This window comes from Mchenga conophoros, linkage group LG19 (genome assembly GCF_057382185.1).
Source record: "Mchenga conophoros isolate Kocher_MC1m ecotype Shallow Benthic linkage group LG19, M_conophoros_male_GT1.1, whole genome shotgun sequence".
NCBI classification, from domain to species: Eukaryota; Metazoa; Chordata; class Actinopteri; order Cichliformes; family Cichlidae; genus Mchenga; species Mchenga conophoros.
Window position 1 is genome coordinate 18,355,265 of NC_140544.1, and position 15,600 is coordinate 18,370,864.

General features: G+C 36.9%; 1 protein-coding gene and 1 long non-coding RNA gene across 2 annotated transcripts; both read left to right on the top strand.

Annotated features, from left to right (window-relative positions):
* Positions 1-2,164: 2,164 nt before the first annotated feature.
* On the top strand, positions 2,165-8,821 carry chp1 (calcineurin-like EF-hand protein 1). Its single transcript, XM_085257488.1, has 7 exons — positions 2,165-2,516; positions 2,772-2,844; positions 3,840-3,920; positions 4,446-4,570; positions 4,648-4,709; positions 6,390-6,512; positions 7,266-8,821. The coding sequence occupies exons 1-7, from the start codon at positions 2,450-2,452 to the stop codon at positions 7,317-7,319; spliced, it is 585 nt and encodes a 194-aa protein (XP_085113614.1). The 5' UTR covers positions 2,165-2,449; the 3' UTR covers positions 7,320-8,821.
* A 2,101-nt stretch (positions 8,822-10,922) lies between these two features.
* Positions 10,923-15,596, top strand: LOC146552024 (uncharacterized). Its single transcript, XR_014889983.1, has 2 exons — positions 10,923-11,227; positions 12,094-15,596. It is a non-coding gene; the product is annotated as an uncharacterized LOC146552024 (long non-coding RNA).
* Positions 15,597-15,600: the final 4 nt, after the last annotated feature.

The following is a 15,600-nucleotide window of genomic DNA, read 5'->3' on the forward strand; positions in this document are numbered from 1 at the left end:
CTCCAGAGTTCAGTGGAGACTGTTGTTATAAATATCAGTGCTTTTTAAGTCTAGTTGACAAGTTCTCATTTTGAGAAGAATTTTTGAACCTATGTATATATATATTTAAACATATGTTTAAACTGTGATAATTTAAAAATTATAATTTAGAAAACGAAAGAGATGGATTCCAGGAAGAAGAGAGCTGATTACCTCAAATTAGGAAGAGCTAATTACCTTCCAGTTAGCTCCTCCGGAAGTGCTGTTTATTGTTATTTATTGATATTATTTATAACACATCAAAGATAATGTAATTCTAAGTATACTTTGAGTTTTGAACATAACACGAAACCCTTAAAACTGCATGAACTAGTGTGACGGAAAAACTATAAAATTGCTCCATCTAGTGGTGAAATCTTTACTTACATGTTAAAATTAAAATTATACTCGGTTTGGGTTCTTTAATTTTTAACTGACTATATTTCTCAGCCCCCGTATTTGTTGTTATTGACATGCTTGTGTGAAACCCTTGTGTCACTTACGGCTTTCTTTTGCGTGGAAATTTGAAAAATAAGGGGCAGCAGTTTATTTAAATATGTGCAAACATTCGTGGAAATACAGTAAATCAGGCAGAGTTTTAACGAGATTAAACTTCAATATTCGGTATGACCACCTTTATTCTTCATAACAGCCTGAACCGTCTTAGGCAAGCTTTTTGTAATTTCTTTAAGTAGTCTTCAGGATGAATAGTTCTCCAGGCCTCTTGAAGGACACCCAAACCTCTGCTTTTGTTCTCTATTCTGCGTCAAGATGATGATTCCACCCATTTTGATAAGATCTTCATGACAGCTGGATGAAATGCATTCCAGACATGTGCTGGAGATAGTTTTTTTTTTTTTTAGGGCAGACAAATCTTCAGGTTCACCTTACTTACTCAAAGGTAGATCTGTAGTCGTGAGTCATCCTTTCTCATATGCACACTCTCAATACAACCATAACAGACAACACTTGCACATAATACACACACACGCAATCACTCTTTATTTATCCTCCAGTTGTCCAATTTCTTGAGATTTGCTAAGTTTTTAGAATCGCCTTGTTGGTGCAAACCTTTTTTTCTCTCTCCCCCCTCCCCCTTACAGTTGGTTAATTCAGGATTTTTCATTCAGCTAAGGAGCAGGAACAAATTATGTGTTTTTGTGACAGGCTGATGATTACAAAGTGGCAAAAGAAAAAATTAAAACAGTTTCTGTTGTCTGTTATGTGTAGACATAACACTGGTTCATTTCTTCTTTTTATGCTTGAATGATTCCCAGGTCGATGTTATGTGCGTAACACAAAACTTAGAAGAACATCTGGATCCTTGGTAGCAAAACTGAAAGAAATGGTGGTTGAGTCCTTCATTTTGAACAGCAGTGTATGTCTCTGTATAAGCTCTGCATTGGAATTATCATCAGTATGTATGTACATGTCTATTTATTTATTTGTTATTTGTGGGAGATATAAAAAACCCCAATTTGATTTATGAAGAATGCCCAGGTTTGTGGGTACTGACCTGAAAAATCGGACTTCTTCTTTTCAGGCCTCTTAAATTTTTGATTTGATAGCTTTAAATTTAAAGTAAGGTATTCAAAATTCCATCATACAAAAAAGTATGTGGAAGTATGTTGAAAAGTTCAAATTTTGAGAAACGTAACTTGAAATTATTTTCTTCTTCTTCTTCTTCTTCTTCGTATTATTATTAGTATTATTATTATTATTAGTAGTAGTAGTATCATTATTATTTGTTTGTTTTAATTTTATGAGCCATAGTGAACTTTGTTTAAAAATGGTATAGTATAATGTATAATGGAAGTGATATCCACTTTGCGTGTGTTTATCTGGAACTGTTAAAAGTTGAAACTATTTTTATTTTTATCTATTTATTTACTAGTTCTTACTTCAGCCAGAAAATAAACCTGTCGACATTTTCCACAAATTATACAATTTTTAAAAGCATTTATATATCCAGCTCTGTCCTGTCCATTATTAGTTTTAATTATAATTGTTAAGCTTTAAAACTGTAATTATTGTTTATACACCGCTGTGTATAAACACATCGCCGTTTTTGACATTTTTAGGCAGGCATCAAGTCTGCCACCTAACCCCGGTGAGAACGGCCCAACGGGGAGGCGGCCTCCCTAACCCCGCCTCCTCCATAAACCAGGAAGATAACCTCACCGAAACCCGTCTTGGTAACGTCAAAACGTCGCTGTGTGCCGGAGAAAAGCAGTAGCAGCAGACAGACTTACAGCTGCGTTACATCGGCAGGAAGATAAACAGCAGATTTCTAGATTCAACACCAGCTGCGTTCCTTTTAACCGAACATAGCAGCCTTTTTAGCTCGGTTAGTTAGCTTGTTTGCTAACTTTAATAGAGACTCTTGGAGAGCTTGCGCAAGAATCATCTCGACCTCCGTTAACATCTCACCATGGGATCCAGAGCGTCCAGATTACTCAGAGAAGAGGAAATTGAAGAAATTAAGAAGGAAACTGGCTGTAAGTTGAGCTCAGAGTTTAGAGTTTAGTCCTTGTGTGAAGACAAAACCTCTTGGACATTAGCTAGTTGATTGCTGTACTCTCATATTGAGATGCCTTTGGCTGAATGCTTTTTCTGATTGAGGCTGTACTCATTAACTCTCTATATTTTGCTAGTTTAATCTGTTGCATTATATCGGTGAGGGGTTATTGTGGATTCAGTTGTGTATCAGCTATCTTTGGCTCATCTGATAGTCAAAATCTTTGTCGCCGCAGTTTCCCACAGTCAGATCACTCGCCTGTACAGCCGTTTCACCAGCCTGGATAAAGGGGAAAACGGCACCCTCAGGTGAGCAAAAACATAAACAGGAGCCACAAGCTGCACCTCATTTGTTTTGTTACTTTACCAGCCCACACTACAAGGACACCGTTATAGAGGTCACCTAAGCAGTTAAGTTTTCTGGTTGACTTGAGAATGAACACACCTCCAAGGGTATTTAAATTGAGAAAATCTTACAGTGTGTATATATATATATTTTTTTGTTTTACCAAATTTGCCTCTCTGAATGTGGTATTTATATTAATAAATTAGGTCTAAGACAAAGTGTTGTGCTGAGATAAAGGTGGGCAATGTGAGATCTGTCTCATTTCAGTGATGAAATCATGTAATGAATCTTTCTCCTGTCACTGACTATTCATCTGGTTCAGATTCTGTCTTAACTGATAGGTGAAGAGACTGGTAATCATTAAGCAGCTAAAATTTAAATTTGATGGCCCTTTGGCTATTTGAAAATGATTCCTTGAAGGGGAAAGGACAGTCAGTTTCTCAAGGGCAGACGGAACCCCCCCCCCCCCCCCCCCCCCCCCCATACACACACACACAACTCTGTTTGGTTTCATTCAACTTGGATATATGAAAGATGTTGTGTTTACAGATAATAAGTTCCTGGCTATACTTTTTTTTTTTTTTCCTTGCTCAAGTGCTTCCAGTCACAGTAGAAGTCACGTTTGTTCAGTGTGACTTCCTTATCGTTTCATTAGTTTTCACAACAGTGAGATTTCACAGATTTGTTTCTAGTCCAACCAACTGGAGTAAGAAAATTTTTCAGTGTGTAACAAATCTGAACAATGATTTTAACAAATTTTTTTTTTGTTCTAATAAACAAATGATGATTTATGTCATATATCACTCATCACATGACCTCATAAGTTTTGCTATGTGTCATGTCTTAGTAAAGCTCATCAACTCTCAGTATAAGACTGGTGAATTGTTAGGTAAAAATGAACAGTTAAAACATACTGAGTTTAGAATTTAACTTTGATCACGTCTCCTTATTTTTACAGTCGAGAAGATTTCCAGAGAATCCCCGAGTTGGCCATCAACCCTCTGGGAGATAGAATCATCAATGCATTCTTTCCTGAGGGGTGAGTAGTCTGTGTTATTGCTCTGCAGTAGTTTGGATAGCTTGTTTTTGCACTACTATAAAATTGAGTCACCAGCACCATCGCCACAAAGCTGGACCAGGCTTTCAGTTGTGGTTTCCTGACTGCAGGCTGGAGAAGCTCAGTCCTTACTGCCAAGTCTGCGTGGAAGTAAATCAAATGGGGTTTTGAGTTGTATACTTGACAGTTATTTGGATGTTTTCATCACTGTGGGAGGGAAAAAAAACCCAAACAGATGTCTTTAGATATATCATTAAAATTCTAAAAGGTCACATGTGTAGGCGTTGTAATTGCAGCTCTGTGTTTTAATGGTTTCAGACGGATTCTGGCTTCTCTGGTTTTGGCCTGTTTGTTTTAAACAACTTTATGTAGAAACCATTCCAATCTGCATGTTGGTGTTAGGTTACTAGCTCATTGTGGTGTCCACAATACGCATTTGAGCACAAAGGTAATCTGACTGAACTTTCCAGAGAGTTATAGTAGATATTTCGTGCTTGTGATTTTTAGAGAGGACCAGGTAAATTTCCGGGGTTTCATGCGGACCCTGGCTCACTTCAGACCAATCGAAGACAATGAGAAGAACAAGAACCCAGCTACAGAGCCCCTGAACAGCAGGACAAACAAGCTGCTTTGTGAGTGTTGGGGTGTAACTGGTATCATCTTGGCGTCGGTTTAAGAGTATGTGACTTACCTGTTTCTTTCTATTCAGTTGCTTTCCGTCTGTATGACCTGGACAGAGATGACAAGATCTCCCGAGATGAGCTCCTGCAGGTGAGTGGATTGACTTGGAGTCATCATGTAGTTTGTGGTTCACACAGTATGTCACACAGTGAATAATTAGTGTGTTTAAACATTACAGAGTCTTTTGGCAACTGTGGGGCTTACAAGAAAAATTAATATCTCTAATTCTACACCCATTTATCAGAAGTTCAGTCAGCCCTGTGATGTCATTCTTTAGTTGAGACGTCATGTATCATTTTTCCGAGGTCAAATTGTAATTTCCCAAATAAAAACATCAGCATACAGGTTAAATTTTACATGCATGGGATTGTCGTCTGTTAATATAGCAAAAACTGTAACATTTATAAGAAACCTCTATGTCATATTAACTTACTTTTCTGTATAATTTCACTAGAATACATCAGAACAGAAGGATGTCAAACTTCCCTCTCTTCTCTATTCTTGTTGCAGTTCACACACAAGTTTTAAGTTGATTTTTTTTGTTTTTCTCTCGGTGAAAGATAATTTGTGACTTCCACTTAGGCTAAATCTGATCTAAATGAGGTGATGAATGCAATCAATTTTAACCACAATTCCATAAATTCATCCTGCTGTAAATGTGAGCAAATGACTCCTTCCTTTACGTAGATTTCATAAATGATTTTGAGCCAGCCTTCAGAATGTAACCACATCTTTATTTCGCTTTTGCTTTCCATGTATTTTTATTTGTATTTGTCTTCTTTAGCTTGAATGTTCTGTGCTCAAATGTTCCCAGATAGATACTCAGAACGCAATTAATGGTAATGATTAGCTACTGTTAGTCCGTATAACCTCCAGCACTTTGTTCCTACTCTTTGGTGTCTTTTATGGTAGGAGTAATAAAATAAAAGTCAACATTTTTCTAATCGGATCCACTCCAAGTACGTGAAACAGTATTTGGGTTGAGATTTGTGTCATTTTAATCCCAGTCCCCTGTAGATAGAACTATTTTGACTTCAAATTCTCATATGTCTTTAATATGGTGGCTGTTTGCATCCGAGGCCTCTTGGAAGCCCTCATAAAGTCTGGATATGATTTCATACCTACCTTCTTGCTTGTACATTACAGAATGTAAGACCTTTTCAGTTGCTACTTTTCCTTTCGGTGAATATCAGTTATTATTTCTGTAAATTTATATCTACAGACTGTATGTTTGACAAATGAACAAGTGCTATTGCACCACATTTGTTTTAAAGTGTTTTACAGAGAGGAGGATTTCACCATCAAAGAAGACTTTGCCCTTGTGCTGATAATGATGTGATATCTCACCTTAACTACAGGCTGATCCTTCCCAGACAGTCTAATATCCTGTATTTTGGCTTCCTTTGCACTCCCTCTGTGTTATTTGTCGTCCCGCTTTAAAGCGGGTCAAGCTCAGTGACATTCTCTGACCTGTAATTGCTATAAGCTCAGGGTTAATGACTCAGCCACACCTCTTGTTTTGCGCAAAACATTTCACTGTGTCACCTGCTTTGTGTAATGCATGAACCTGTAGGGCTAAATGTACTATTTGTGCACTCGTTTTTCACTCATTATGCGTGCACCATCAGTTATTATCATGTATTTCCTAGTCAAGTGTGGCTTTGCCAATGAACCAAAATAGCTACAAATGATCTTGTGTGATCTTGCAAAAATATACGTCACCTTGTTATTTGGTGACTCTTAAAAATAGATTTTGCTGGTTTGTTCCAGGTCTTGCGGATGATGGTTGGAGTTAACATTTCAGATGAACAACTCGGCAGCATTGCTGATAGGACCATCCAGGAGGCTGACACAAACGGAGATAGCTGCATTTCCTTCAATGAGTTTATTAAGGCAAGCTTTGTGGTCAACATACATATTTGTACTGTTATGTGGTTTCCTTTTTAAGTTAACCACTGAAGCATTGCTGCTAAACTTAAAATGACATAACAGATGCTGTTTGAAGGATTCTTTTTAATTAAAAACTGACCACTACCATGTGCAGGTATATTTTTAGCATCTGAGGCCTCAGTGGTACACAAACTAGAACCCAAGACTAACCACAGAAAAGAAGGAAATATATATATCTATCAAGCATGCATTTTGCATAGCAGAGCATGGTTTTCCAGAGGACAAAAATTTGATTGTGTATCTATGTTAGTTATTAAGAGAGGATGAGGATGAAATAATCCCAGTTAATTCAGGCCTTGGTTTTCACAGTTTGATTTGTGTGGACATTTACAAGTAAGTTAAACTGTCTCAACCTCTAACTCTTCTAAAGACTTGTTTTAGTTAATATATAATGTGCTATTTTCAGCTTATAGTGACAGTTAAAGGTGTTTTATGGGGTAGCTGGACAAAAATGTCACACTGTGTAACATTGAGATTTAAATAGTTTGTGTGGGACTGAAGTCGTAGTGGTGTAATGGGTGAACCAGCACCCAGGACAGGGGTGATGGTTAACTGAAATGGCAGGAGAGCTTTGACTTGTTTTTGGGATTGATTTAAAACAGATGTTCTTTTAAGGCTCAGCCGCAAATGTAAACTTTAGAGCAGCACATTTTTCTGTAGTATAAACTTTTCTTGTATTTGTTTGTTTATTCGCAGGTCTTGGAAAAGGTGGATGTGGAACAGAAGATGAGCATCCGGTTCCTGCACTAAAGTTTCATTATTGTTATCATTTTTTTTTTTTTTTGTAATTCTATTTAGAGTAGCGCTTGAACATGTCCGTTGATTTCAAGACACAATCTCATCCGGCTGCTCAACGAGCTGCTGTGGCCCACGCTATGGGTTCAGTCCTTCAGGCCAAGCATTGGGTGGATACCATAATAAATCTTGAGTTTCGGCCTTTGCACTGCTCTGTAAACAAAGGGAAACGTTGCGTGCCTTGGGTTGTTTTATGCAATGTCACTATGTATTTTTTCCCCCAGTAATGATACATTCTTTATTAGGAAACTTTTTAGAGGATCGTAGTTATTACCACTTCTGTTCATTTTTCACATGAACATTTAAATATTTATAGCGTGGCAGATTAACTTTTTGCTATCGCAGTAGGTAAGTTTATAAGTTTATTTATGCTGCTCCACTGATATTTAGCCCATGCTGCATCTTTGTCCATATAAATATGCAAAGATTCAAAATTGTGTGATTCCACTTCAAAATGTCAGTGTTTTAATGCCATCTGTTATGAATTGTTTCCTTTGAGCGAGCCAGACCAGCCAATCCGAGTTTGTCTCTTGAAGCAAAATCGGACTGACCTGTTCCTCAGGTTCTTGTGTAATTCACTGAAGTGTCTGGTTCCCCTTTGTAAGTTATTAGCTAAACAGTAACCCATGGCCATGTTTGTGTACGGTTTCATATAATTAACAGAGCTGCTGCCAGTAGAATCTAAAGCTACTTTTAGCTGCTCCCGTATTTACAGTGGGTAGGACCACATGTTTGATGTTGGCAGTTTTTAAGCCGGATGCCCTTCACGACTGGGCTCAAACCCTGGAATCTCATTTGTTAGATGAATGTGCAAACCACTACACCGTGGATCAACTGCTACCTGTAGACTCAAATTATGGGCCTGTTGGAGCCACTGGAGTGCCTCACTCAATTAGAGGTGAGAACGGTGGCATGGAGATTTCAAAAATGCTGGTGTCTCATCAGTATGTGAGACTTTCACAGCAGGTTTTTTGATATCCTCAAAAAGTATCTGCCACCTGGACCAGCCCTCAAAGGCTTTAAGACTTAAAGAAGGCCTTGCTATAAGTACTGTTTTGGAAATTGGGCTGTGGGATCAGCTAGTCTGTAGACTTAGAGCAGGCAAAGATAACATACTGTGCTTTTACTCATTTGATCAGTTTCCCTGCAGCTAAGGAAAAATGCTGATTTCTCCTCTGCTCTGTATTTCTTAGAATGTCTTTCCTCACTGACCAGCGCCTGATGCATTGGGCTTATTATTTTTTTTGGGACATGTCACTGTGCATGACCCCTTTTAAATCTTTAATGTGAGTCTGTGAAGTCATTACTAGAGCACCCTCCAGTGCAGGAAACACAGCTCAACCATTTTATCAATCATTCTGTGATCATCAGTCAGATGTGAATCACGTTATGTGATGTTGGTCGAGGTATTATCAAAGTGATTCAGGAATTTGATTTGAATAAAAATAAGTGCCATGCTTCTTTGTCTCATTTATTGGGATGTTCTTATGACACTTTTTTGTGCTACTCACAGTTTACATCCAGCTTGGCAATTTTATTTATTTATTCTTTAGGAATTAAAAAATTGTAGAGTGTGATAAAATTAGAATATAACAGACTACAACTTCATATGTTAATGTTGATTTCTTGGATTAAATATTTGGCTGATAACAATGACAACAGTGACAAATAATATACTGTAGATATACTTACTATATTTATAGGGATATAAAGTGGACCTATCATGGTTTTCCTTCTTTTTCTGTGTGACATACTGTTAGAACTGTGGATACTAACCATATCCAGATTTCCACATGATGAGGTCAGTGTGTACAAAGTGATCCCATGTTAACAAACTCTTAGACTTTGGACTGCTTACGCTTGGTATTCTTAATACGGTCATCTCAGCAACCGTGGGCACAGATCTCCCATTTAGAAGAAAATTGTATTATCTGTGGAACCTCAAAGGGAGAGGAGTTAAAGCAGCCAGTTATAAGTGGATGGCCCAGAAATATCAAAAATCTTCCATAAAAATCTATGGGAGGATTCTGGAAATGTTAAAGGTGACATTTATCAGATCACTGCCCCCACAAAGCTAATCAACAGTTGACACAGGAAACAGATCATCATGTTACACTGATGCAGGCACACAGCAGATATTCATAAATAATAATCACCTGCTGAGTTTTAGACTTGCTATAGTGCACTAAGGCCCTGAATAGGAGAGACAGTGATTATGTGGAAATTTGAATCATCTCAATCAAAACATAATAACACGCTTTATTATTGTTTTCTGCTAATAATAAAGCTCTGGATGGTGGTCTTTGAAAATTGTAATTTGTAAAAGCACTGTACCTTTACATTTAGCACAAGGCCGCCATTTCTCTTGTCTGGCTGGTGGGAAGCAGCTATGGTTTAAACAACACTCAACCCTGTTACCAATGCCCTAGAACCTGAAAAATCACCTTAATAGAGAATTTTCACTCATTCAAGCAACTTTTGACATCCTTGCCCAAGTTTTTAATAGTCACATGTTTTCCCTCAGTAATTTCTGTATTTATTTTCAAATATATGCTTAAATACACTATCAATATAATGAATACATTTATCATAAAGGCAACAGATTAAACCCTTTTGTGAGTTAATAAAAATATTTTTGCTTACTTTTATTGAAAATGATATGGTGACATGGTTACATTTTAAGAAATTTTACTTAACAGTATTTTATATGTTTTTAACGTGTTTTTATAAAGTTGATTTCAGTATGCACGGTAACAAGGTTGCAATAAGTGCTAATATTGGTGTTTTCTCAAAAACAGAAGCAAGTTGTGGAGTGTAATGCACTGTGGGAGTCAAGGACAAGTGTATTTATGTAAATAAAGGAAGGAAACTTTACCTTGTCTTATTTTGGAATTATGGGTAATATTGTCGCATTGGTTAGCGTGACACTCTAGTCAGAAGGAACACCACAAGCAGTGCATGATTACTGTTCTAGTAAAAGTGGTTTAACAATCGTAAAAAACAACAACAAGAAACATGTATAAACAAAATGAACCGTGGATTTGTAACTATTTTAGATGTTAGATATGACATGTGGCATTCAAGGAGTTTAAAAAATCGTAAATATTGGCAAATACAATAAACACTGGTAGTCATTAACGGAGTCAACGGCGATAGCAATAAAATAAATAAGAAATATACTGAGATTTATTATTTTTGAATTCAGATATGGTTTTAATGTAATACGCAGTTTCCTTTTTAAACGTTGTGAAAAACTAGAGTAAATAAATTTGTGAGTTTGGTACTTTCCGAAGATTAACCGCATATCCCTTTTTCTGTGTTAATTATTTGTTATATTAAATAGGTTTGAATTTTAGTATTTTGTCTTTGGGGCAAATGTAATTCACACAACCAACATATTTTTTTATTATTATTGTTTGTATGGATTATTTTCAAGTTTTTTGGGTGACCCAGTTAGCGGCAGTGAAGCGTTCCTTGTTCAGGACACAAGAAGAACAACTTCCGGGGCGGGTTTAATGTTGATTGACAGCCATCCAGCGCAATCCTTTTCCCGTTAGCTCGTAGTAGCGGAGCGAAAATGGCGTAGAGCGGAGGTGTTCAGGAGAACAGGACGACAGGACCTTCTTCTCTCCTCGTTTGTGGTAACCGGGGAAAGAAGAGGGTCCAGAACTTTATTTCTTCGCCGCTGCGGTTTCTCTTAGTAAGATAAATCAGACAGTCGTTCGTTTGGGAGTCCTAAATGTGTCCTGGTAGCGGAAGAAACCCCCTCTCCTCCCCACGGCTTTTGTTTACCATTGTGTGCAACTGCAGCTCAGACCACAGAGGAAATATCTCTGCATCCTTTCGGTCTAACTCGCATCAAGGTCAGTGCTTCGGTCAGCTTTTACTTAAACCTCTGTCTTCACTTTTTGAAAACTGATGACAATTGCATGCCAGCGGACTTCTACGTTGTGTTATTTGAGTTATTTTAAGGAGTCGTCTGTACATTAACCGAAAGTCACACCATCGAAAATTGTTTGTCTGCATTAAATGACACTGTGTCCATTAAGCACCATAAGATTCTACTGTAATCTCTGTTTAAAGCTGAAATGATTCGTAATCGAATAAATTAACTTAAGGAGCAGAATCGATTGCAGCATTATATAATGCATTCATTATGCAGTACTGTGTAAAACTCTTGAGCCACCCTTCATTTCTATGAATTTTTTTTCCACGGAGTCAACCTAAATTATTATTATTTTTCAAAGTGGCTTCAGGCTTTCTCTCCCTCCTTGTTTCCCTTGTTTGATGTTTCTTTTGGGGGGGGGGTTGACATTGGCTGTTTTTTCACTCATTTTCAATCCAGTCATGATATTTCATTTATTTGTTTAAGTGTTTAAGCCATTTAATAATCACCTCGTCATTGAAGCACAAAAAAGGCACTTAGCTCAAGGGATGACCTGTGTTCTTCTGTTTACACATAACAGACAGCTTAGAGAAAATAAAACAGATTTTTGGGACAGAACAAAACAAAGGCAGTGAACATCCAAAGAAGAGTTTTGAATTTACTTCAATATTGAATATTTACCATTTGCTGAGATAAAATATAAAGAAATCAAGAATGGCTTAAGATTTTTGTACATCACTGCATATCTAATTGTTCCAAATGCAATGAGAGAATGTGCTGAGTATAATTATGAATAATGGTCATATTTCTTCTATGAAGGTAACATGTGAATTGTTATTTTAGGAATAAACCGTCATTTAATGGAGTCATGAATCCTCTGCAAGTGATATTGCTTTGCAAATTTACCCCAGCAACACCAACATGTAACATCCGCCACCACCAAGACATTTGGAGGTAAACGGACACTATCAAGATGACCTCATTTGGGCTTCTGGGACACTGGTGCTCTCCTTCCTGCTGGGACATTAACCACTTCTCCTCCACAGCATCCCACGGATCATCAGTGAACACCATCTGTTGAAATTTTGGGCGGTCGGACTTGCATGATGCACACTGCTTATGCCTACATGTAGCCTAGTATTATTTTGTCTGCCTGAAAGTCCTTTAGAAATACGCGTGACATTCTCGTCAGGCTGCATGTAAACATAGTCTCTACTTCCCAAATAGTAAGAAAGGAAAAAATTACTTCACCACAGTTACAAAAAACAGTTTGATAAAGAACAAAGTAACTGCTCCCAATTTTCTGGGAAACATAGCAAAAGACACAAGATACTGTAGCAAAGATCAAGGCCTGTGATTTTCATTAGACTCATTGGGTGTGTTAATGTTTTGTTTTTTGCTCTACCTCATTGCCATGGGAAGTCCAACAGCATGGACGAGGAGAGTGGTGAATTAGCTAAAAGGCTGTCAAGTGCCACAGAAAGTTGTATAATGTTGGATGATTAGTTTTGTTTCTGGGGGTCAAAAAGTGAGGTTGTAAATGGGAGAAGACTGAGCAGCACACAAGCACACGATGCACACTTTCACTCATTTTGGGTAAAACAAAAACAAAAAACCACTGAACCACTCAAACTGTGGTCTCCTATGCATCTGTTTTGCATTGTATTGTGCTCTCCTTTGTCAGGTCGGCAGGTGTTTCTTTACAAATAGCACATAGAGATAAAATTGGGAAGTTTTCCTTTTAATGTTGAGTCCTTTACGTAGAAATCTGGCAACTTGTATTATTTCAGATTTGTCTCCTGAAGCATTCTGATTCAGTTTTCCTTCATCTGGTCTCTTTCAATTTAAATTTTCAATTTAACATGTTTTTATTTAGTTTTTTCCCATGTAAATTGCTGGGAGGTTTTTTCCCCCCCTCCTGCATGTAGGGCGTGTATAATGGGACATTCAGGTTGAGATAGATTTTCAGTTTTGATTTCTTTTAAGGAATTGTGAGAAGATGCAATCAGATTTTCTTTATCAAACATGCTTTATCTCATCCAAAAACCTGGTCTCATTTTTCTTTTTCTTTATTTTTTTATTTTAACAGAAGTAAAATGCAGTCACTTGAGGAAGAAAATGACAGTTTCCCACTGAATTACCCAGGTAATTATCTCAGATTTCAGAGATTAGTGAAATTACTCCTAGAAGAAGCTTTACATTTAATTTAGAGATCCACCCAATGGAATCAAACAAAGTCCTGCTTGTTTATTTTAATCTAGTGTAGCTTTTTCTTTAGGTAGATAGCTCATCTTGGTCTGTCGGACATTATGGTGTTTCTTTAGGATCAGCCGAACAAAAAAATTCTTCACAGCTCAGTTGATGTTCATGCATCTAAACTGCATTCAGGTATGTATTTGAAAGCATAAACAAGTGGCAAAGAGTAGGCTGGTCAGAGCTTCTCATGATAATGGTAACGTAATCTAATGAAATGCATAATTGTTCCTCAAGTGAATGCATGCTGCTTCTGTGCATTTTCTTTCTTTTGTTCACGTTTGTGATTTTTCAAAGGAAAAAAAATCACATTTTACCGGGATTTGTGCAATATTTTATCCTAACTGTCATGTTGTTGACCAAACTGTATATTGTATAAACAAGTGACAAGTTGTTTGAAAGCAACAAAATCACCAATGTCTTCCATTAAGATATGTATAGACTCATGTGCATTAGCTTATTTAGCGGGACTGTGGTGCCAACATTATAGTAGCCGTGCATGACCAGTAGTGATGCTTGCTTCATGAGGAATAGTGAAATCGATTTCTAGGCTAAGCTGGAGCGCCAAACTTTGGAAACTATTTCAGCGAAGTTAAAGGGTGGTAGACTTAGGTACATTTAAATACACTGCATAGAGACACAGCTTTATTCTAAACTCTACTGCAAAATCTCATTTTCATCACATGGCTAGTTTGTGCAATCGAAATACAACTAATGTAAGGCACAATCAGGGTAAGTTAAGTATTTAAACAAGTCATTTACTATAGCATATATGCTTAAAATAAGTAACTTCTTTTATTTATGCACTATAAAGCATTAAAAGAATTAGTTAATATGCAAAAGCCAAAAATCTCTCAAGTCTCACGTGTGATGGTGACGAAGAAATGTTCTATTGGGAATGAGATTAAATTTAATCCTAGATTTGGATCTGATTGGTAAGGATCTGAAATTGACTTTTAGTCCTAGAATAATGATCTCTCAATGACATCACATTGTACATATTACCTCATAGTTTTGGGATTCAGAGCGTTATATTTAATTCCATAAAATTGTATTTGATTAGAGTTTTAGAAGCAATAACCTACAATAATGCATGAGTTTAGTGCCCGGGTGAAAGTGTTTTAAAGGTTTCTGTAGCATCACATGGAAAGGGTTATATTCACCCGTTTTTATTTTATTTATTTTTTGCTCATGCAGTCGATTACACTTCTTTCATTGGGGAGTTATGGATTTATCACTGAAAGCTTAGGATATTTTCTGCAGAACAAAGTGTATTCTAGAACAGCTGTAGCGTCATGTTATTACATCAGTACACGAGAGATGCTTTAAACTTCAATCGTAGCATTTTTACATCCATTCAAAGCCCACTTCTTATTTAGAAATAAATATTGAAGTAATTCTGTAACTGTAAAGGCCTCACTGAGCGAACTTGACACTTGTTTGAAAAGCACTTTCTCTCTCTATGTACTGACTTGCACCGTCATCATCTCCACCCTGTCTTGGATACTTTGTTCTAACAACCCTGTAATGCTCTTTCTTGGAATTTGTAATCAAAAATTTATAAGCAAGTAGACATCTAGCAACATTAATATATGGGTTTGAAAAATATGCATGTCTTAGCAGAATAATGAATGATTTGTATTGCATGCAATAATCCAACTTTGTAATGTGAATGAGTGTAATTAGGAAACTGAAATGTTCATTTTGGATGTTCTGTCAGGACTTGTTTGACACAACGGCTTTACAGACTACCTGCTAGTTTGATACAGTAAAGAACAGAGTAGTTCTCCATTGTGTCAAATATGACCTGACAGTGTAGCCACAGTGCAGCTGAAAAACAAATCAACCTTTGTTCCCATTAAGGAAAAAAAATAAATAAATATCAAGAGCTTAGGTAAGATTAACGACATCACTTTGTTGATCAACTTTTCCCACAGAGGACGTGGACTGTGTAGAAACTATGCACTCCAGAGGGAGGAAATGGGCATGCTTGTTATGTGTGAGCCTCTTGTCTGGTTTTGTATTAACTTTAAAAAGAAAAAAGAATCTGTATCAGAAGTTAAGCAATAAAACGCAGCATGGTGCCAATTAAATTTT